General features: G+C 43.2%; 1 protein-coding gene across 3 annotated transcripts; it reads right to left on the reverse strand.

Annotated features, from left to right (window-relative positions):
* Window positions 1-13399: 13399 nt before the first annotated feature.
* On the reverse strand, window positions 13400-16946 carry PRR15 (proline rich 15). Of its 3 annotated transcripts, none has more exons than XM_009002212.5 (2): window positions 16350-16946; window positions 13400-14503 (listed from the first exon to the last, which is right to left on the reverse strand). In XM_009002212.5, the coding sequence occupies exon 2, from the start codon at window positions 14362-14364 to the stop codon at window positions 13975-13977; it is 390 nt and encodes a 129-aa protein (XP_009000460.4). In that variant the 5' UTR covers window positions 14365-14503; window positions 16350-16946; the 3' UTR covers window positions 13400-13974. The 3 variants fall into 3 exon arrangements, with proteins under 3 accessions (XP_009000460.4, XP_009000459.4, XP_054093108.2); XM_009002211.5 differs by having other exon boundaries at window positions 13400-14508; XM_054237133.2 differs by lacking the exon at window positions 16350-16946 and adding an exon at window positions 15661-15779 and having other exon boundaries at window positions 13400-14508.
* Window positions 16947-23859: the final 6913 nt, after the last annotated feature.

Consider the following 23859-nt stretch of genomic DNA (forward strand, 5'->3'; position numbering starts at 1 on the left):
AAATTAGAGGTTGAAATAAAAAATACCATTTATAATAACTCCAAAAACAAAATACTTAGGTATAAAATCACAGAATGCTTACAGAATCTGCGTGTTGGAACACTGTTGAATAAACTCAAAGAACTACATGAGAAATATATTGCACTCATGCAATAGAAGACTAAGCATTGTTAAGATGTTAATTCTCCCCCAACTGATCACTTTATTACAATCCCAATAAAAATCCCAGCAGAATTATTCATCATTGACAATATGATTCTAAAATTTGTATGGAAAGTCAAAGAAACTAGAATAGGCAAAATAATCTGAAAGAGAAAAATGAAGCTGGAAGATTCATACCGCCTAACTTAAGACTTATGATGAAGTCACAGTGATCAAGACAGTGTGGCATTTGCAAAATGAGACACATAAGTCAATACATGGAACTGAGTCTGGAAGTAGACCTATACAAATGCGTCCAATTTATTTTTTGACAAAGGTGCAAAGATAATTCAATAGAGGAAGGACAGGTTTTTCAACAAATCCTGATAAAACAACTGAATATACACATAAAAAGTCAATCTATACTTTTACTACATACAAAAATTAACTTAAAATGGTGTGTAGATCTAAGGGTAAATTATACAATTTAAAAACTGTTGGAAGAAAATGTAAGAGAATATTTTCAAAATCCTGAGTTTTGCAATGAGTTTTTAGACATGACATCTAAAGTCTAATACATTAAAAAATTGCTAAATTGGTATTCACAAAATTAAAAACCTTTGCTCTATAAGAGGAACTGTGAAGAAAATAACAGGCAAGCTAAAGGCTGGGAGAAAATATCTGCAAATCGTATATCTGACAAAAGAATGCCTAGACTATCAAAGAACTTCGAAAATTCAACCAGAAAACAAACTCTAAAACAATGGACAAAAGACAGACACTTTACCAAGGAAGACCTATGGATAGTAAATAAGCACACAAAAAGATGCTCAACATTATTAATTACTATGGAAATGGAAATTAAAGTCACAACGAGATACTTTTATGTATCTCTTAAAATGGTTAATACAAAAACAAAACTAACAATATCAAGTACTGGCAAAGACACCACATTAGTGGTGGAAACACAATATGGTAAAGCCTCTCTGGAAAATATTTTGGCATTTTAAAAGTAATTTAAACACACACTTGTCCTACAAATTTACCATAGAGAATGAAAATTTAAGTTCACACAAAAACGGGTATTCAAGTCATCGTAGCAGTACTATTCATAATTGCAAACACCTGGAAACGACCCAAATATTGCTCGCTGGGCAGATGGATAAACAAGCGGTGGCACATCCATTAAATGAAATACTGCTCAACAACGGAAGGAAACTAATGATCCTCTTGACAAAACTGATGCATTATGCTAATGCATAAGTGAAAGAAGCCTCAAAATGTTGCAGATTGTGAATTCAGTTATATGAAATGCTGCAAGAAAGAACCCTATAGGGATAAAAGTCATGTCAGGGGATCAGTGGTTGCTAAGACTTACAGGTGGGGAGGATTTGATTTAAAGGGGCAGCTTGGGGGAAATTTTTGGAGAGGGAATCACCTGGTCTCCTGATTGGGGTGATTGATATAACAGTCTAAGAATTTGTTCAGCCTCATAGAACTGTACACTACAAGGGATTTTATCATATTAAAATTTAAAATAGTTACAAAAATAATGGAATATCACAAAATGGGATAGTCTTTAAAAAGGCTTAAAAATCCTCTCTGTAAAAATGATCAAAAATGTCTAGTTGAAAACACAGGTGATTTTTCAAAAGTAAGTGAGAAATTTATGAAAAATGACGAAGTCAATGGGCAGTGGATGGCACTTAGGTCCTCTACATATGGGTCACAGCAAAAACGAAAAAAAAACCCAACAAAAACAAAACAATAAGCAAAAAAAGTCAGCGGCCCTTGCTCCCGCAGCCCCTGCGTCCTTTAGGGGAGCATTCCTTTCAGCGACCACTAGAGGCAGCACAGAGAAGCTTAAAGCCCCCAGTTAAACCCAGAAAATAATCCCTCAAAAGGATCGCAGACTTCTCCTCTGCCTTTGGAAATGTTTCTGAGGACACACTTGGCGGTTCTGGGCCACTTCCTCTGTTTAACTCACTTGGGTTGTGAGTTACAGAGCGGAGTCATGAGACAGCAGAAGCATTCCAAGTGGGTGCTTGAGGGTACGTTTAGGGTATCTGCATGAGCCCAGGAGACCCAGCACTGCGAAGTGGCCCGGGTCCCGAGCCTCTCTTTAGGGTGACTGATGGGATGTGGAGCGGAGCTTTCTGGGCGAGCAAGAGCCTCTGCTCAGGCTTCTTCGCCTCGTCACTGGCGCCTGCAGATTGGAAAGCGGAACGTGGGATGGGGCAAGAAGTCGGAATAGCACAAAAATGAACTTCCTTAGTGGGAGGCTGGAGGAGGCTAGGGGAAAGAAGGAAAGAGAGGCTGTGTGTGGACAGATGAGGACAAAGAGAAGGTCAAAGGTGCTGAGCAGACATCAAGCCATTTTTACCTCATTGCTCTTTTTTGTTTCATTGTTTTCTTTTTCTCTTCTTCTCCTCTCTTTGACATTTTCTGCTCCACTCCAATCCCGCCTTTTCCCTCTTCTCTTATGCTTTCAGTATCTCCTTCCTTCCTCGCCTCCTCTCACAGCAGTTTGCAGAGTAACCTGTATTCACTGGATGTGACAGGGAGGGGATCACAGGAGCTAAGGACGATGTTTTCATTTCTTGGGGCTGCCGAAACAAATGATCACCAACTGGTGGCTTTACAAATCACAGTTTATTCTCACAGTTCTGGAGGCCAAAAGTCTGAAATCGAGGAGTTGGCAGGGCCATGCCACCTCTGGAGGATACAGGGGAAAAGCCTTCCTGGCCTCTTTCAGATGCTGGCGCCTCCAGGTGCTCCTGGGGCTCTGGCTCCTAACTCCAGTCCCTGCCCTCCCTCTTTACTGGGCCTTCTCCTCTTTGCTCTTTCTGTGTTTCCTCAGCAGTGGCAGTTAGTTGACTGTGTGTATGTGAATGATTCGCCAGGTCCCACCCAGGTAATCCAGGATGCTCTCAATATCCTTAACTTAGTTATAACTGCAAAAACCTTTCCCCCAAATAAGGTCTTATTCATAGGTTCTGGAGGTTAGGATCCATCTTTTTTAGGTTCATTCCATCCACTACAGATGGGATACCAGTCTCCAGGTAATCTTCAGTTCTTCTGTTTCCCCTCATTTAGTAAGACAAAGAAGTAAACATAATTCACTGGTCCTGTACTTAGGGAATTGAAAATCAGGTTGGAGATCCATAATAAATCCTTTAAAACACACACACACACACACACACGCACACACCCAAAACCATAACATGAGAGTTGAAGAATATAATATTGCAATAATGTCATACATAAAGCAATCTAGTTGGATAAATAAGACTAGTATATGTTTCATAATTAAAGAACAATTAAACCAATAACGTGGTCAAAAAATGCACAAAGAATATCAACAGAGTTTATATAAAAAGATGTTCCAAGAGATGCTGATGCTCACTCATAATAAAATGTAAATTAAAACTACTGTGAGATATATACCATGTTTTGCCTATTAAGTAGTTAAAATCCAAATCTTTGATCAAACTCTTTGGCAAGGTTGTGAGGAAGCAGGTTTTTCATACATTGCTAGTGAATGCTATAAATTAGTACAATTCTTGTAGATATAATGTGACAATATCAATAAAATTTATCTATAAAAAATTGTGGGCCAGGTAAGGTGGCTAATGCCGGTAATCCCAGCACTTTGGGAGGCTTGAGGCAGGTGGATCACTTGAGCCCAGGAGTTTAAGACCAGTATGGATTGTGAAGTAGAGATGTGAAATCCCATATCTACTAAAGATAGTAGGGGTGCAGAGATGTTGGTGGTGTAGTGGTTAGCACAGCTGCCTTCCAAAAAGGACAAAAAGTAACCAGAAATGCTGGAATGCACCTGTAGTCCAGGCTACTTGGGAGGCTGATTTGGGAGGATCGATTGAGCCTGAGAGGTTGAGACTGCAGTGAGCCGTGATCATGCTACTGCACTCCAGCCTGGGTGACAGAGCAAGACTCTGTCTCAAAAAAATAAAAACAAAAATCGTAAAGTCTATATTCTTTGACCCAGGATGCCTTCTTTCTAGAATTTAATTTTACAGATAAACTTACCAGATGCAAAATCTATGTTCAAATTATTCTATCTAGCATTGCCTCAAAGAGCAGAATATTGGAAAGGAGCCAAAGATTTTGCAATAGGAGGCTGGGGTTATGCCTGTTGGTGAAGGCAGAGAGCTCCATGGGCAGGAGAACAAGCGAAGTCTTACGGAAGCGAGGAGTCCCAGGGCTCAGGAAACTTACCTCATGACAGAAGGCAAAGAGGAAGCAAGACACCGTCTTTACAAGGTGGCAGAAAGGAGAAAGAATGGAGGAAGAACTACCAAACACTTACAAAATCGTCAGCTCTCATGAGAACTCACTCATTATCACAAGAACATCATGGGGGAACCGCCCCCATGATCCAATTACCTCCACCTGGTCTCTCCCTTGACATGTGGGGATTATGGGGATTTAATTCAAGATGAGATTTGGGTGGGGACACAAAGCCTAACCATATCAGACAGCAAGCCTGAATTTTTATAGCTAGAAAATCTTAAAAATAAGTATTTCAATGAGTATCTCAGTAAGTTTGAGAACAGGAAGTCTGATGGTCTGATGAATAGAAGAAAGGAAGGATGCAAATCAGATTGGATTTAATGAACTTGTCATCCACGCTTACCACTTCCCTGAGAGACTGAGAGGAAAAGCAGGCTGCTGACTCAGGGGTAATCTGTGGCTACAGCCTTGGACTTTTTCCCATTGAAAGAGTTTCCCATGGGGCCTAAATCTGTGCCTGGGTTTACAAGCCTTCTTCTACAATAGACTGATTGCCATTTCCCTGGTTATCTCCTGTCCTCCCACAGAACTTACAAGCAGAATCCTTAATGATAATTATTATAAAGAGTGGTAATGCTGTAGGAACAGATAGACTGGCCAATTAGTGCCTCTGTCCCAGCTGAGAACAAGTTAACTTGCACAGCACAGCACATGTCAGCATTCTCCCACTGGGGAGGCTAGACATGGCCTCTGGCTTTGGGATGGAAGCAACTGGTCTTCAGGAAGTGAATCTGTGTGCCTTGAGAAGTCAAAGAGGTTAAGAAGATGAGAGGGTAAGGAATAGGGGTTGCAGAAAAGAAAAATCCTAGCTTTAGAATGCGTCTAGGATCCCCAGGGAGATGTCCCACCCCATCTAGTGCTGCTTCAGACTCTTGACTGCTCTTGAACTCTAAAAACTTGATGAGTTAAGAGGCAGGGCATCACCCTCTGATGGTGGTCTCTCTTACCTGTTGGCTCAGGTGCCTGTTGGCCCAGAAGCAAAGAGGGTGAGTTGCTTAGGATGTGGAGCATCTTTAATGCCTCCAGGTAAATAACACTACCTGAGATGTAATTAATTAACCAAAATATCCTGAAAGGCTTCTGAATGATCTAACACCAGTCTCCAAATTATTATTGTTCTTATTATGCTGTACTGTAGGGCAAACTTAAGATTCTATTTTCTTTCTGTACCTATAGTTTAATTCATTGCCTAGTACCTAATAGCCACATTGAATATTGAAAGAATTAATAAACTCAATAAATATTTGATGAGTACATAAACAAATGAGTATTTCTTTATATGCCATTCATTTATATGAATGACATAGCTAGGGCTTAAGCTTAATGAAGCATGTGAAGCACTAACAGCATCTCTATCTTCATTTTTGGCTCCAAGGCCCTCATATAAAGGCCTGTGTATACTATGTACTTAATAAGCAGTTGTTGAATTGCACCGAAACTATAATGCCTTGAAATTAAATATTACAATACAAAAATATAACAGTGAAGTGTTCCCACAATTAAAGAGTGCAGTGGGTAAAAGTCTACCTTTAACTCCTAAGCCCTAGCTCTGTGTCCCTGTAGAATGAAAAGAACTGACTATTTCCCTCCAAACAGTCTCTAGTTCCTATAGTCTTGGCTATGCTAGAGTCAGCAGTGGTCACAGCTCCCCTTTTCTGATTATATCCAACAAGGGAGTGTGTGGGATGCCGTGTCCTTTCAGAACTCTCCTGCCTTTGGGACCCTCACTAGGCAACATCTCCTGCTCTTTGGTTGCCTAGGATCCCCCTGCCTCAACTTCTTCATGTAATTCCTGAGAACTGTCCTTATTATAAAAGAAACTTAGAATACATCCCAGGGTGAAGATGTGAGCAGCTGCCTTCAATCAAAACACACTCTTCTGCAAACTCAGCCTCAGACAGACTCTGCAACAGAAAAGTCTTGGTCAACCAAGGCACTAGGCTTTAAAACACCCCCAGGGACCTGCCAAGGAGCCACCTGAGGCCTGTCTGAATTTCTCACCATCATTGCCTCTGTGAAGTCATCCCAAAATAAAGTTCCCACCCACTGTACAGAAGTAAAGAACTTGAGTAAACTGTGTGGATTGTGAAAATGAAGCTGCTTCCTTGTCTTTCTTCTGTTTCTAGGATAAGAAATGCAGGGAGAAGGGTGGCTCTCAGGCCTTTAGAGATTTTATTGCTGAGAAAGTGGTGTTCTTGTAAGTACCCTAAGCCATGCCTAAACATTGCTAAAACTCACTGTTGCATTTCCCCATAAAGCCAAGTGCCTGTTCATTTCTCTATTTCTCCACCTCCTTGGAAACCTGGCAACACTTTAAATGTGTTCACTGAACAATCTCAGGCGCAGGATATATTCTTGGACATAAAGATGACAATGTAGAGTCCTATTCTCCTTTTTTGTTATTTCAGGGACTGAATGTTTGGCCCCCTCTTTTCCTCCATCTCCTAGACCTTCTCCTGTGTCACCTGTTCTTGATTTTTTGGAACAAAGACATAATCACAGTTTTCTAAAAAGCAGATGTCTTGAGAGTCCTAGGAAGTAGATCCTCCAAATTCTAGATAGTTTTTAAAGGAAAACACTGAAATAATTCTTTCAGGCCAACTTCAACCCATCATTCAACAGTAAGAATTTAAACAGCTGTATTATTGAGGAATTTTAGGCTGTGTCATTTGTCTTTGAGAGATATGCTTTTATGTGCACTTAGGTCATGCAAACACCATGAAGTGGTGTTATCACATCCATTTGCTAACAAGGGAAACAGAGCCAGAGAGACTAGTTAAGTCCGCTCAATTTCTCTTTATGTATGGTTGCTCAAGCAGCTGAAGCATCCTGAAAATCACTGGAAGTCTGTGAAGAAAGGGCATGTCTCAAGAGGCTCATCAAGCTCCTGAGCTCCTTTAGGAAAACCTAAACCCCAGGAAGGCTTCTAAGTGGTGGAGGGAATGTGTTCTAAGACCTGGAGGTAGAGGAGAGATGATGGTCAATGAACTGAAACGAGCCTACTTTCACTGGAATGGAGAGTGTTTGGAGAGATGGCAGAGATACAGGAGAGAGAGAGCTGGAGAAGAGTGAGCAGAGGCTGGACCAAGCAGGGCCCTTCGAGAACTTTAACTGATCCTGAATTTCATTTTGAGGGTCTTGTCTCATAAAAGTGTGTTAAATAGAAGAAAGAGAGGTCATGAAACTGATGCAGCCTGGGCTACAGGAATACAAATTTCCTCCTCATACTACATTAACCTAGTGATCATTCCTATGATGTTTTCATCCACGAGGCTCAAAGCATTTAATGATTAATGCTTTAGGACCTACTGGCATGCAGTAACCAGCAACTTTTGCTAGTGGGGAACCATGGTAACTTCTCAACCAAACAGTGGGTCATGGCCATGTCACTTACAATAAGGTTTGAGGGGTTGGAAGGAAGAGGGGGTCTTCTTTGAACACTCTGTCTCAGCTCTAGGGGTAGTGGCTGCTCGTTGGCATGAGCCATATATTCTTTAGGGTTCCTTTTACTTCTTACCAGCCAATCCCTGTTACTCAAATCCTTGTTACATGTAATAGTTCTATTAAATATGCCCTGTTCAAATTACGGTATGACTTCTCCATTCTGACTGGACTCTGACTGATTCACAACCCCCACACATTTATCTCCCTGCCAGACATAACCTGCTTCCCCAGAGGAAAAATGACTGTGGCCCTACTGAGAGCTACATGCTAGGTGTTTGTACTATCTGAAGGGTCCACTTCCCTGTAGATTAACCAGGAGCCCATGAAAATTCACAGGGAATGAACATTGCCTCCTGAATTTTCCTTAGCTCCACAACTAAAATGGCAGAGAGGCATGAGGTCATATTTATATACTATATACTATTTATATACTATAGTTCCTGCTGGGGGATAGCACAGGATTGAATGTGCTACGCATAGATTTGTCTCAACAGAGTGATCAGCTCTGCTTGGGAGAAGGAGGCCCCTGGCAGTTAAATAGAGATTCTTGAGTCTTGAAGGCTGATTGAGGATTTGCCAGGCAGGTCGTGGGGAAAGAACATGCCCAACAGAGGCAACAGGATTGATAGATGTTTGCCGACATGGCAAGGCACGACCATGCACCAGGCATTGTTGGTCATGTGGAATAGCTGGACATGGTAAAGGGGTATGACCTTATCCTTCAGGATTTCAAACGGAATATGGAGAAGAGTGAAGAAAGGATTTTCTTCAGGCCCCTGTGCCTGGAGGGGATGAATTCTTCACCTTGGACAACATCAATGAGAATGGAAAAATTGAGTTTAAACAGAGGAGACAATCAGGGGGTTTGACAGAATTTTGGACCCTGAAGAGCTAGCTGTGAGGCACAAATAAAGTAGTAGATATGAAAGCACACTTTTTGATGCCAATTGACTATAATAAGATATCTCTTCCACAATTTGATTCTGAAAATGAGTAATAAGACTTGATGTTCCTAGATAGCAGGATTACCCCAATCATTAGGCTAAATGGCAATACCTTGGTGGTAGCGTCTGTATCCCAGTTTGCGCTTCTCATCCTCCCATCGCCCTACCTAACAATCAGTACTGGACAGCTGGTGCCTTTTGTTTTCAAAGTAAACAATGAACATTTCATGAGTTTACTTTTACAACGAGTTGCTCAGAATAGCAGAATACTAAGCCAGAGTTTTAGAGCTGGAATATAAACGAATTCCCCAATTTTACAGAAGAGTAGACTAATACCCCTATCATCTAAGACTCACCTAAGAGCAAGTCAGAGAGAGAACTATATTCAGGTGTCTTGAAAACCGCAGTTTTCTGCTGCTATCCTTGTGGGGTATGAATCAAGGAGCATGCTTACTGACTGGCTACTAAATAAATGCATAATTCAGGATACTTATAACTCAAGGAAAATCCCTTCTTTTTTTTTGAGATGGAGTTTTACTCTTGTCGTCCAGGCTGGAGTACAATGGTGCAATCTCGGCTTACTGCAACCTCTGCTTCCAGGGTTCAAGGGATTCTCCTGCCTCAGCCTCCAAAGTAGCTGGGATTACAGGCATGTGCCACCATGCTCAGCTAAGTTTTGTATTATTAGTAGAGAGGGGGTTTTACCATGTCATACAGGCTGGTCTCGAACTCCTGACCTCAGGTGATCCACCCACCTTGGCTTCCCAAAGTTCTGGGATTACAGGCATGAGCCACCACACCTGGCCACAGGAAAATCCCTGCTTAAGTGATACAGGGAGGTCCATTCCAGCATTGGTCCCATAATCCCTACTCAATCAGCAGGCAAATCAGTGGCTGATTCTTCTTAGGGTTAGGGATCTTCAGTTTCTTTAAACTGAACCTTCCTAATTTTAGGGCCAGAGATTTTATCTCCTGGGTAAACAGTCTTGTTCCACACCTCACAAATAAAGACACTCCATTCATGGATCTTATTATTATAGTTATTATGCCAACAACTTGGATAATTATGAATCTATCATTTCATCATCTATAGTATAATTTTGTTTGAAAGAACAGCTGAATTCCTCACTTTGAATTCCCAGAAGGACTGCTTTTATTCCACTGTCTGTGTTATTTACCATGGTCAATAGCTATTGCCATTTCTAAATCAATGGTCAGCTGTCTTCTTCTAAAGCAAGGTCTATATAGTTTCCTTACATCCTGTCTGCTTAGTTCGTCTTCCCTCACCATAAACACTATTCATCTCATGTTCCAAATCTGCGTGATCATCTTCTGACAAAGTGATTGGCAACACACTGGGCCTACAGGAGTCTGGGAAGGCCCATGGGGCTCCTGGCAGCCCCTGTTCTGTGTCCCTGAGCCTCATGGGAATGCATGTGCAATGGCTTGGAGGCGACGTAAGAGTGGGGTCGACGAGTACAGAGAACAGGTGAGAAGAAACATGCTGCAATGGGACAGGCAGCCCCTCAGTGACAGGCCTTGCAATGGGTTCCACATTTGTTTCTGGTCTATGATATTTGCTGTTTGTTTTGTTTTGTTTTTTATTTTTAAGACAGGGTCTTGCTCTGTAGCTTAAGCTGGAATGTAGTGGCGAAATCTCAGCTCACTGCAGCCTCGACCTCTGGGGCTTAAGCAATTCTCCCGCCTAGCCTCCCAAAGTGCTAGGATTACAGGTGTAAGCCAGCACACCTAACCTTAGACTATGGTATTTGTATGTTGACATCCAAATGTGTAAAATATCTCTGGTCCCACTTTTTACTTGTCATGGAGATAAACATGAATTTATCTCAAGAAACAATCTCCCACATTTCTGTTATAATGAATCCCTCTAAAAATAAAATAGACTTGACAAAATCAGTTTTCCTTGCCATATCATGCTAGCTTTTTGTGTGTTTGTAGTCTGGTTGACACTTCTCAGCTGGGGGAAAATAATATTCTCTCTTTTTTCATAAACGGTATCTTGGGGTCACTGGATATTAGTGTCCTTTCACTTTTTTCTTTCAAGTTTATCTTTCATTTGAAATTCTGTCTGCTCATTTTTAGTATTTCCTTCTTTCAAGGCACCCAAATACGCTTCTGTGCATCTCAGGAAAAGCACCATTTTAGAAAAAACTTCTAGCCAATGCTTATTAGGCTTCTATTTCCTTTCTAAGGACTTGGCAGCCCTAGAATTGGTGAGTTCACATAGTGTTTCAAAACAGAAAAAACTACTTCCAGGTGTCACACTAAAGCGGAACATCTTAACTGCAGATATAAAATCGGGTCTGCACTTGTGAAATACAAGTCAGAATAGGCTGAACAATAGAAGTACAGACACAAAGGGACGTTCAGGCGACCTGTAACATGAGTCACTGCCCACTCACCGATTTTGCAAAGAGAGTCACTGGGGCAAAAACTACCCTTTGTATATAATTATCGTGGTTACAAAAGTATTCAGCAAATACACTGCTAGAGTTTTGTTCCTTTTTCCCCATCTCTTTGGAAGCATAGTGTTAAAATTTCTGAAATGGCTTCCAAATTTGTGAGTGAAATTTCATTTGTAAGAGAATTTAAAGAAAAGTCTCTGACTCCAAATTTAAGTAACTTTTTTTTACTGTAAATTATCTCAAGGTTAATAAATGTAAATCTGTGTATATTTTTGGAATGTAATTAAGTATCTGTAAAGCACATAAATCCCAGCAAGACACATCGTCAAATTCTCTCATCTTCCTTATGATCTTTCTATCCCACCAATTTTGTTTGGTTTCTGATTTCACCCAGTTGGGATTAAATCAGTGTATTCCTTCCACTGCATAATTTAGGACTGCTTTAAAACGATGTAATTACAAACCTCAATGGCAGATTGTGAGTTGCATTGTCATAACTGCATTAGCATGGTTTTAAATTCTTTCAGAACACTGGGGTAGAGATGTCATGTTAATATGTTAATAAGTTTCACTGCTCTATTATATGTCTATTGATTATCTGCAGCAATTGCAGATTTGGATGGGCTCCAAAATTAGACATAAAACCTTAAAACTTGCCAATGTTTTGTTAATCTACAGTAATTAAAGAAAAAAGTTCTTTAAAACAATAAAACTGGATGAAAGGGTTAGTATAAGATTTTAAAGTTATGTAATTGCAAACTTAATTTTATAAATTGGTATAGTCCTGATCTATTGGTCTTCTGGAAGGAGGAAGACAACATTTTGGGTAATTGGCTACTCTAATTTTGATTACTTTCTACAGAGTGAAATTGAAATACTTTTTAAAGGTGTTTCAAAGTGTTATTTGACAACATGTGCTATGTTCACTCCCATTCCTCTACCAACCCACAGTCTTGTCCCTTACCATGAATTCCCTTTTTATGCCAAGTCTCAATTCCCTCTTCTTTTTCTAAATCTAGAGATGATAGGCCAATTTAAACTTAATATAGTCTTCCTCATCCAGAAAGCCCACCTGGATGAGATTCTGGTCACATACTTTCCATTTTGAAGTGTACAATGAAAATGTCTTTTCATGCTTAAAAAAGCCCTCTCATAGTGTTTCTCTTTTAAGGTGTTCATAATCTCCAGATAAACACCTTTCTTTAGTGTAAGGCCTTCGGTATGTGGAAACTCATGTATCATACCATTTGCTCTATTATTCTGCTGGTACCGAAGGCTCGATTCATTCATTTAAATTCATTTTAGCCACCGTCATCAAATTTGTTAAATTTAACAATTGATGTTTTACTACTTTATAAATTATTATTTGAGAGAAACAAAAAGATAGCTTGTCTATATACAAATTGAGAAGCTATAATTAAGTTCCTGCTTGTCATTATCTACAGAGATAGACACTTTGATCAATATAATTTCCCTGCCATGCATTTCTGGGTGTTTACAAATAAACTGAATTGTGGTGGGAAAAGATCCCAGGGCCTCTTAACAGCTACAATAACTCTTGTAATTTTCTCAAAATAAATGGTATTCGTTTACTTTTTTCCTTGAAGTTCATAAAAAAGCAAACAGATTTTTGTTAAGAATCTTCAGGTTGGTAGATCTAAAGGGTCTGAAACTAGATACATGCATACATTAAAGAAATAAGCTTTTAAAGCAAAGCGTGGGGAAGCCTTCTACCTCTTTAGCTGCACAAACTGAGTTCAATCCTTTGTTGTTTAAATTTTAGACAATTATTAGTAAGTTTAACAATGGATATGAAAAGGATGTATCACTAGCATTGTAACTTACTATGGTCTATGAAAATGCACTGAAGCAAAAGGTGAATTTGGGAATAATGAATTGGTACCTCTTTCCCTTCCTCAAATTTGGCTGATAAATAGGGAACCTGATAACAGGTTCCAGTCCGGGTGTTGTTGGTTTCCAGAAATGTTCTCTTCCCTGCAGCTTCCCAACAGTCACTGCTATGTTGTATGGCAAATGATTAACTCTGTCACCTCGGACTTTGCATGCCTGCTTTTCAGTACAATGGCTTTCAGTCTTGGAATGGAAAAAATACAAAAGGCACCTTAAGTCTTACAGTGCAAAGGTTTTAATTGTCCACACTAAAATAGGCGGTACAGTTTTACAGTTTAACATTAAAAGCAATCCTGCCGTACTTTAAAATGCTTCTACTAAGAATGCTTCTTCCTCCCCCACTCTTTCACTTAAGGTGTAAGACTATGGAGGTACCCCGAAAGTGTATTTCTCAGGCATTAAAAATAGCAAAGTGATTTGCTTTCCAGTCCTAAATAACAGCTACCTTCCTCATTTGAGAGGCTACAGAGTTCAAGCTGACCTGGGACATGAGCCAGGGGCCAGGGCCCCAGAATAAATTTTTGAAAAAAATAATTATGCCAACCTCCTCAGCGGCAGGTATCTTCTCTTACCACAAATAAATATTTAATGCATCCTTGAGTCATGAAATATTGAAAACCCAATTGACACTTCAATTTCCAGAAAAATAAAATGAAGGCATTGTGTGAATATTCTGAATTTGGTGGAATGAGACAACATGTAAGGGGGCAGGCCTGAAGTCTCAGATTTGAAACTGGAGGTTTAGGGGTAGTGCTGGGTAGAGAGACAGTCCTGGAGCACGCAGGCTACTGGGGCTATTGCTTGTCTTCGTGGGGGTCACCAGGGAAACCCGCCTCCTCCGGGGACCTGCCCCCCTCTGGGAGCAGTGTGGCACGCACTTTCCTCTTCTCTTTAAAGCGGCCGGAGCGCGAGATCTTCAAATTGCGGCGGCTGTTGCCGGATTTGTCCCCGTACAACTTGTCTGGCCTGGGGGGCTCGCCGGCGCCCCCAAGGAGATTGGGGTGCTGGTTCTCCCGGGAGCTGCTGGTCCATTCCGGGCTGGGTGGCGCAGGTGGCGTGGGCTCCCCGGGAGCAGGCTGGGCCGGAGGCTGCACCCCGACCGCGGATTCCTTGCTTTTCTTCCTGCTGTTAGTGAGCGATTTCCACCAGGGGCCGGAGCTGCCCGCACCGCCGCTGTCAGCCATGGTCGGAGGGCCTAGGGGCTCCGGGTACCCGAATGGAAGCGTCAAAGCGGCCCCTTTCTCCACGTGGTCTCCGCAGCTCACTCCACCCCTTCTCTGGCTTGTCCCAGGTGGGCTGCGGGGTGGGTGCCCAGGGAGCTGCCTGTACTGGGGGAAGGAAACAAAACTTGGTTACTGGGTTGAAGTCACGTGCCCCCGAGTCCCATTTCCTCCCTTGTGCTCTGTCTGGCACCGGATCAGCTGGGGTCGGAGTGACCCAACCCCCGAGCCAAGAAGCCCACAGTAGGCTAGACTGCGCCACAAAGGGTGGTGGCGGAAGTCTCTTCCAGGGCACCACCACCTGATCTCCAGGCTGAGCCTTGAACTCTTTGGCTTCAACCTTCGCCACGTCTTCAGGGGAAGTGCAGTGCAGTGGTCAGCGTGCGCGGGGGGGTGGGGGTGGGGGCGGGACCTAGGGGATGTTCCCGGCCATCTGGACCAACCCGTCTAGAGGGAAAATGACCCGTCCTGTCCACACTGCTTGACTGTAGATGGACGCCCAAAGGTGACCCATCCGGCCCAGAGTGGCCTCCCTCTGGATGAGCACCTAGGAGGAGGGCGCTGGGAACCAAGTACGTCCTTTCTACAGTTGAACAGCGAGGCTTAATTAGTCCACGGCAAACAGTCACGAAACTTCCCTCCAAGATTTGCCCCCATAGACTTTCATCCCAGCAGCCTTTTCGATGAGATAATTCAGAGAATTTACATCCCAGTAGGAGAGAAGAACAAGCTTATGATTCTTTTTGTTTTGCATCATTTAAATCTGCTTTTAACCACTTCTGACTTGTGAATTTCAAAGAAGCATGTCTAGACTTAACTTCCCTTGAAAACCGCCATCCTAATTCTTCATTTTGTTACCCAGAGCCCAATCTTGCGTCTTTTTGAAGTCACCCCCGGCCGACCGCTGAGATGAAGCCAAGTATCAAATGGCCTCTTCCCTTAGTTTTGTATTAAAATATGCACCGAGTCTGTACGACACAACTCTGAACTCTGGGGAATTTCAGTTACAAAGTAAAGGCTTCTCTTTTTTTTCCTTATGCATTTCCCTCCTCCCAAGAAGAAAGAACGCAACCAGGTACTCTGCAACAATGAGCTTCTTCCCCGAGCTTCTAAGACACCCCCACCCCTTGCGGAGCGCAAGGCCCCTTCTGAGCCCTTAGGTGCTGGTGCTGCAAGCGAGACTCTCAGCCCACTTTTCGTGCGGGGTCTCTTGGGCGCTGCCACCAACAACGCGCAGGATTCGCCTGCGCCGCGGCTCACTTCCAGGTTTCCGCTCAGCTCCTTCCCAGCCCACGCGCCGGGCGCTCTTGGGATTGGCGAACGCGCTGGCGAGGGAAACTTCGGTGGTGTTTGTTGTAGGAGGTTCTCCTCCCGGAACCGCCAGGGAGAGGAAGTTTGATCGCCTACGGGAGGAGGGGAGGAGGCGAGGCGGCGGGGCGGCCTGGGCTGCGCCCCGAAACAGCGGCACCGGCTCCTCCCCAGGATGCCCTGAGGACACAGTCGGGCACCGACTTGAAAACAATACAAGAAAAAACGGCCAAAAGTTCCTTCGGTACAAAAGGCACCCACACCCTCAGGCACAATTACCTACTGCGTCTGCGAACATCCCATTCCCTCCTACTCTGCCGATCGGAAAAGCAACCCCTATCTCCAAGTCATTTAGTAACAATGGTGGTTGGGTGTCCTGATGCTGCTTTCTGGCCTCTGACCTGCATTTTCTTCTTCACAATTAAGTTTGTGAGCGCGGAAGGGCTTTGTACGAATTGCGCAAGAAAAAGATGGCAAATTACGCAAAAGCACAGAAAACGCTGTCTTGGAGCGTCCGTGGTTTGCAGCCTCTCTTAGGGCGCCGGGAGGCTGGCACCTGGGAGGCACCGGGCAGCACCCCAGGGTGACTCCCGGCGCCAGGCTCTGTCTCAGCGAACGCAGAACCACCCCCAGTCGCTCACCTGCTCGGACTTCACACGACCTGGAGGCCTCGCGCGGTGAACGCGGCCGAGAGCACCAAGTGGGCGCGCTCGGGTCAACCTGGAAGCCGGGGCTCGAATCCCTGGGCGCGGACTTGGAGAGATCAGGCTTCTGGAACTTGTGCGAGTCGGAATGCCCGCAGCCCTGCTAAATCAAGTGCTGCTGCTCGTCTCCTCTGGCACCTCCAATTTCTTCGCTCTGCGGCGGAAGCCCGGGGCTCGCAGTGTTGTCTGTTCTGGTCGGAGGGGGCGGCGGCGAGGGGCTGCCAGACTTGCTGCCCCGGGTGAAGGTCCAGGCCGGCTTTCCCGGCTAGTAGTGTTTCATTCTCTGGCGGCGCGTCCCTCTTCCCTCCTAGCACTGCCTGGGAGTCAGCTGAGAGATGGGACCCCGGCTGTTGACTCTGGCGCATCGAACTTGCCTACGCGTTGGTAGGAATGCGAAAAAGACACCTGCCCACCTGCTGGTTATTCGCCAAGTGATTCGGGAAACCAGAACCCTGGGGCAGGTGGGAGAGAAAAAAATAATTACCAGGAGGCGGTCACCGCTGCCACAGGTGCAGGTAGGAACTTCGCGTTCCCGCCCTCCGGGGGAGGAGATTGGATCAGGTCGCAGACGTGGCGCCAGCCTTGAGGTGCCTGATTGGAGAAAAGCTGTGCCGCGCCGCTCCCCGGATCGGCTCATCTAGAAGAAACCGGGGAGACCTGAGACCGGGAGGCCGAGACTGTAGCTGGGCTCTGCTGGATAAAAGTTGCCCCAGCAGCTTTCCTTTGGCCTTATCCCCGATTTCTTTTCCCTCTTACTGGTCCCGGGATCCCGAGTTTTGTAACTCACAGGAGCGAATCCACACCTGGGCAAAATGTTTGCGAGTTTCAGGTGCCCTTAGTTGAAAGGCTGTAACGTTATTGACAAGCTCGCTGTGTGCCAGCCAGGCGCTGTTACAGGCGCCTTCTGTGGATTAAGTCTGTTACTTCTCACAGCAACCCTAGGAGGTAGGTATTATTATTATTATTATTATACTCACTAGACAGGCGAGGAAATCCTCGCACGGGAAAGTTAAATAGTTGCTTAGGGTTGCCTGTCTGGCAGAGCAGGGTTGGAACCCAGGAGGTGTGCCTCTAGCTTCCACGGTTTTAACCACCACAGCCTGCCAGCCTGGGACTTTTAACATGACTAAGTGAGGATATGAATTTCCTTCTTTCTGGCCTAGAAGTCCATGGACAGCCACTCCGCTAGGGCAGCGTAAATCCAGCCCTGAGCCACTGCAGGAAGCGAACCAGGGGATTGTACTCCTGGTCGCAAAGGAGTGCTTTTTATTCGTTTGACGTAAAGATACTGGCAAAGGTCATTTTCACTAATGAAGGCAGAGGTGCAGCTTGCTTCGTCTTCCAGGATGCTCTTTTTCAAAAACTATTTTGATGTTCCTTGAGCTCATATACAAGATAACTCCTCTGAAGGACTGGGTATGGAGCAACTGAGCATCTTTGTTGTGAAAACTTTGCAGTATAAAAGCAGTGAAAGACAATGGGGCGAGATGGCTTAAGCCTGTAACCCTAGCACTTTGGTGGGGGCGGGGGGGGGGGGTGAATCACATGAGGCCAGTCGTTTGAGACCAGCCTGGTCAATATGACAAAACCCTGTCTCTACTGGGGAAAAAAAGAAAACAAACAAACAAACGTTAGGCGGGCATGGTGGTGCACGTGGTGGTGGGTGGTGGTGGTGGTTTCTTGAGTAGTCCCAGCTGAGGAGAGATGAACTGAGCTGCAGAATGGGTGAGCATTTCAGATAGAGGAAATAGCATGTGGAACAACTTGGAGGTGTAAAGAAATTTAGTTTTTTTTTTAAGTAGTTCAGCTATTGGGGAGGCTGAGGCACGAGAATCACTTGAACCTGGAAGGCAGAGGTTGCAGTAAGCCGAGATCCTGCCACTGCACTCCAGCCTGGGCGACAGAGCGAGAGACTGTCTTAAAAAAAAAAAAAAAAAAGAGGCTGGGCTCACGCCTGTAATCCCAACACTTTGGGAGGCCGAGGCGGGTGGATCACGAGGTCAAGAGATTGAGACCATCCTGGTCAACGTGGTGAAACCCCGTCTCTACTAAAAATGCAAAAAATTAGCTGGGCATGGTGGTGCGTGCCTGTAATCCCAGCTACTCGGGAGGCTGAGGCAGGGGAATTGCCTGAACCCAGGAGGCGGAGGTTGCGGTGAGCCGAGATCGCGCCATTGCACTCCAGCCTGGGTAACAGGAGCGAAACTCTGTCTCAAAAAAAAAAAAGTAGTGGAAGACATATTATCTAACTCAAGTAATTTGCAATATAGAATTAGTAGAAAAAACTTTATGGAATATTTCAATTTGTGAAAAATAAAAATATGAATATATGATTTACTTTTTAGTTTGGGATTCTTTGAATTTTTATAATATGCACAGCACAGGGTATTTGAAAGTCATGCATTTTTATATATTTCTTGGGATTAGTTTTAGAGCACATAAACATTCCATCAAAGCACCAGGATTGAACAAAGGCAGGCCACCAAATTTGAGGGGAGAATGGGACAATTTATCATAGTGCCTTTACTTTACAGATGACATTCAGTCATGGAGGAATGCTCTTGTCTGAGGCGTCATCACCAGTAGGAAGCTATGGAGCTGGATTTTTATATTGTTTGTTGAGCATATGGGTGAAAGAACAAAAAATTTTGGAAAAGAAAATAAGTTCTGCCAATCACACTAAAATAGGTGTGATTTTAACAAAAGGGTCAATGTTTTACTAATAAATGAACCTCTATTAACTGCTGAGATTAAAAAAAAGATTATTTATATTCAACAACTTCGAACTTAATGGCAACATCTTATAAACCCTTGTGTACAGGGAGGACATTTAAGGGGAGATTTGAAAGCTGATAAGAGATAGCTGAGATGCAGAACAGGTGAGCATTTCAAATGGAGGAAATAGCATGGGCAACAACTTGGAGGTGTGAAGAAATTGAGGTTTCTTGAGAGGCAAAGAGCAGGTGATCTGAGTGAGGAGAGGAAGCTGAAGCTGGAGAGGTGGGTGTGGCCAAACCATTTGGGACAACAATCCACTGAAGAGGAGTAACATGGTAAGATTTGCAGTTAAATGTCGAGCAACGGTGTGTAAAGAATGAATGGGGCAGGCTCAGTAGCTCATGTCTGTAATCCCAGCACTTTGGGAGGCTGAGGTGGAAGGATTGCTTGAGACCAGGTATTTGAGACCTACCTGGGCAACGTGGTGAAACCCCAATCTCAACAAAAAATACAAGAAATTAGCTAGGTGTGGTGGTGTGCACCTGTAGTCCCAGCTGCTTGGGAGGTGAGGCGGAAGGATCACTTGGGCCCAGGAGTTTCAGGCTGCAGTGAGCTATGATTGCACCACTGCACTCCAGCCTGGGCAACAAAGACTCTGTCTTAAATAAATAAATAAGAGTGGATGGTAGAAGGGACAAAATGGGGCAATCAGGAAACCAGTTAGGAACTGCTGGAAGACTTCAGGTGGGATTCTCTGAAGCCTGTTGTACAGAGGTGGCAGTTGATGGGGGAGGGGAGGGGCGAAGATAATTAGATAGATGCAATAGGGATATTGATATAAAATCAACAGGGCACTATTTCATTTAATTCCTACAAATGAGATTGAGTTTGACTAGAAGCTGAAAAGGGAAATACTTTCACATCCTTCCCTGTGACTAGGAGTGGCCATGTGATTCAGTTTTGGCCTATAGGACTATAAGGAAGACTTCTGGAACTGCTGCTTCTCCAGATAAAGGACAGAACCTTCTGAGAGAACATCTTTTGCCATACCCTTGATGCTTGCATTTAAGCACAGGGTGAGGATGTGATATCTGGTGTGGCAGCTGGCATGTGAATAGAAGACAGCATGCTAAGGATGATGGCATGGGAGTGTGGAAGTGTCTGGGGCCTGATGACACCATCCATTCCCTGAAGGAACCCTGGAACCACGTACCGGTGGACTTTTAGTTCAGCGAAATCATACATATCCCTGTGGTTTAACCACAGATTTAAACAGTTTTCTGTTGCCTGCAGCCGAACCCATTCCTACTTGGTAGGGACTATTTTAGAGGAAGAGACAACATTGTCCAAAAGGGAGAAAAGGTAATATTGTCACATTTTTTTGGACTAATATGAAAAGTTGTTCCCAAAAGAAGGAGGATTTAGTGAAACATTAAAGTGATGGGCAAGTTTTTAGAGGCAGAGAATGTATCTGTAAAATTTTGAGTTAAGGGAATGAGTAGATAAAAGCATATGTGTAGTGCATGGATGTGTAAACTGGGGGTAAGACCAAAAGGTGAGATTCATCAGATTATCTGAGATATTAATATAATTTGACATTTAAAGAGTGTTAAACATTAAAAGACTTATTTTTCCCCATTTTTGAATCTAGAACTGTTTTGATCTCTTGCTGCCCACCGCCTTCCTCCCCCACACACAGTTAATGCTACAAATATAGTTGTGTTCTGTAACTATTGATCCAGGAATCATATTGTTTGATTCTATAAAAAGGACATGGGTTGAGCTAGATATCACACAGGATAGATACATTTAAAAGTTGATTCATCTCCCAAAATCGGATGTCAAGAAGAAAAAAAAAGTTGATTATTTAGTTAATAGTAGATGACTTTTAATGTTACAATATTGACATATGGTTTGACTGGACAATGTTTATGTTTCTTAATAATTTATTTTGTCATTATTTTTAAAAAATGTGTTGGTTCGGGTAAGGATTTTTTTTTCTTTTAAAAAAATTAAATTGCTTCTTAGGTGAACTTTTAATGGTAATAAATATTTATACTCAAAGACAATAGAGAATGAATTCTTAGCGGGCAAGCATTGCACTAGCAATTAAAATCAGAATTTTATAGGTTAAACATGGCAACTGCTATCCTAGCAAATAGGGTACCATTGTATGGTGAATTAAGGAATGTATTATCTTCCTTTAAGCATCTGGATTAGGAACTGGGCAAAGAGGAAAACAAGATGAGAAATTTAGAGAAACATAGAAATGTAGCTAATCCAAACCAAGAAAATAAGAATCACCTGTGTTCTTTTCATTCAAGGATGACCCTGGCTAATGTTTTGGTATCAGTCCATTTGAGCTTTTTACCACTTACTTTCATGTTTACTCTTTGTTTTTCCTTTCCCTTCCTTCCTTCCTTTCTTTTATGGCCTCCTTCATCTTTTGGAAGTTAGACCTGTATCTCTCCTGTCCTTTTCCTTTATAGTCATCAATGTATGGATAGGTTACGATTTCTTTTCTCCCTTCTGTGTATTTACATCAGTGTTGTGGATTTAGAGAGTGGAGATTTTACCCATGCATGAAATTGGAATCCACTTTTTATGGCATCTCATCCTGTACCTTGTCAGGTTAACACAAATGCACATCTAGAAGTTCAAAAATTATAGTCACAAAACACAATTATTTCAGTTCTAAACATTTTCCCTGAGTACTACGTGACCCAAGCAAGGCTGATTTCTTTGCCCAATGCCACCTTTCTCTGCAATTCATCAACACCAGCTGACTCTTCCTGACCCCACTACTAGTCCCTGTGTCTCACGAGCCTGTTCCCTGAATCATAGGTCTGCAAGTCATCAGCCTCTCTGTTCACCTGTCTTAACAAATGGTCATCCAGTGCCTGTGTGAACAGCGCTGGGAATAAGGAACTCACGGTCTGCTGAGTCAGCTGTTCTGCAGGAGAGCAGTGGGAGATATGTCGGAGCCTCTTGCTTGAGTAACAGCCTCCCTTGGCCCTCCTTCCCCTTCTCCATAGGAACCTACTGATATTTTCATTCTCCCTTTGTTAGTCCAGTTCCCAGATGTGGCTTCTATACTTGCCGTCTCCATTTTCTCCCCTAACTCACTCCATTCTGACATCTGCACTCCTACCCCTCTAACAGAGTTTCTCTAAGGTCCCAGGGTTTAGAGGACATTTATCAGTCTTCATCTTTTTGACCTATCTGCAACATCAGCACTACTGACTCTTCCTGAAGACATTCGCTGTTCTGTCTGGTCTTCTTTTTCTCTTTGGCTGCTGCTTTGTCTCCTTTCCTAGTCTGTCCTCTCCTTTCCTGTCGTATTATGAATAGAGCTAAGCTTAGGAGCTGTTACCATGAGACAGATGCCATCCTAGGTGCTCTCCATGTATTATCGCATATAATCCTCATAACAACCACTAACTGTTTTACTGAGGATGCCAGTGGTACTCAGAGAGGCAAAATAGCCTGTGGTTAGTAGAGCCAGGATCCAATGTCAGGCAACCTGACTGACTGCGAGCTCCAGCTTTTCAACACTTCAGGATGTTAGAATTTTTGAGGTTCAGTCCTAGGTCCTCTTCTGGTCATCGTTGCTATGCCTGTGGCTTCAAGTATCATTTCTGTGAAGATGACTGCTGAATTTATATCTTTAGCTTGGGTTTCTCTGAATTCCAGGTCTAAGTATTTAACCAGCTAATTTCTGTATATTTTAGTAGAGATGGGGTTTCATCATTTCTGCTTGAGTGTCGTAAAGTCATATCAAGCTAAATAAGTGTAGTAAGTGTAAAATAGGATCTCCCACCATTGTCTCCTACTTCTGCTATCTACCTTTATTGCAGGTCTAAGTGACTGGCACCACATCTAGGCAGTAATGCAAACCATTAAGGTGTCTGTCTTGTCCATTTGGGCTGTTATAGCAAAATACCAAACACTGGGTGGTTTTATCGACAACAGAAATTTGTTTCTTACAGTTTTTCAGGCTGGGAATTAAGGCACCACTAGATTTGGTGTCGAGTCAGGGTCCATGTTCTGATTCTTAGATGGCTGTCTTCTTTCTTTGTCTTTACATAGTGAAAAGGGTAAGGGAGCTCTCTGGGGTCTCCTTTATAAAGGTACTAATGCCATTCATGAAGGCTCAGCTTTCATGATCTAATCCCCTCCCAAAGGCTTTGCCTCTGATACCATCGCATTGGGGATTAGGTTTCAACATAGGAATTTTGGGTGGACATAAACGTTCAGTCTTATGTGTCCTTCTTGGTTTCTCCCTCTGCAGAGTCTCACATCCAATGTTTCCTAAAGCCTGTCAACTAGATTTCTTCCTTGTTGTCTTTTTTTTTAAATTTTATTATTTTTTTTTATTTTGAGATGTATCAATCTGTCACCACACTGGAGTGCAGTGGCGTGATCTTGGCTCATTGCAACCTCTGCCTCCCAGATTCAAGCGATTTCCTGTCTCATCCTCCCAAGTAGCTGGGACTACAGGTGCATGCCACCATGCCCAGCTAATTTCTGTATATTTTTAGTAGAGATGGGGTTTCACTATGCTGGCCAGGATGGTCTCAATCTCTTGACCTCATGATCCGCCTGCCTTAGCCTCCCAAAGTGCTGGGATTACAAGTGTGAGCCACCGCGCCTGGCCAACTCTATTTCTTAAATGCCTCTTGCATCCAACTACCACCTTCCATTTCCATTGGTCCTCTGTAATCTAAAC

The sequence above is a fragment of the Callithrix jacchus genome, chromosome 11 (genome assembly GCF_049354715.1).
Source record: "Callithrix jacchus isolate 240 chromosome 11, calJac240_pri, whole genome shotgun sequence".
Taxonomy (NCBI): Eukaryota; Metazoa; Chordata; class Mammalia; order Primates; family Cebidae; genus Callithrix; species Callithrix jacchus.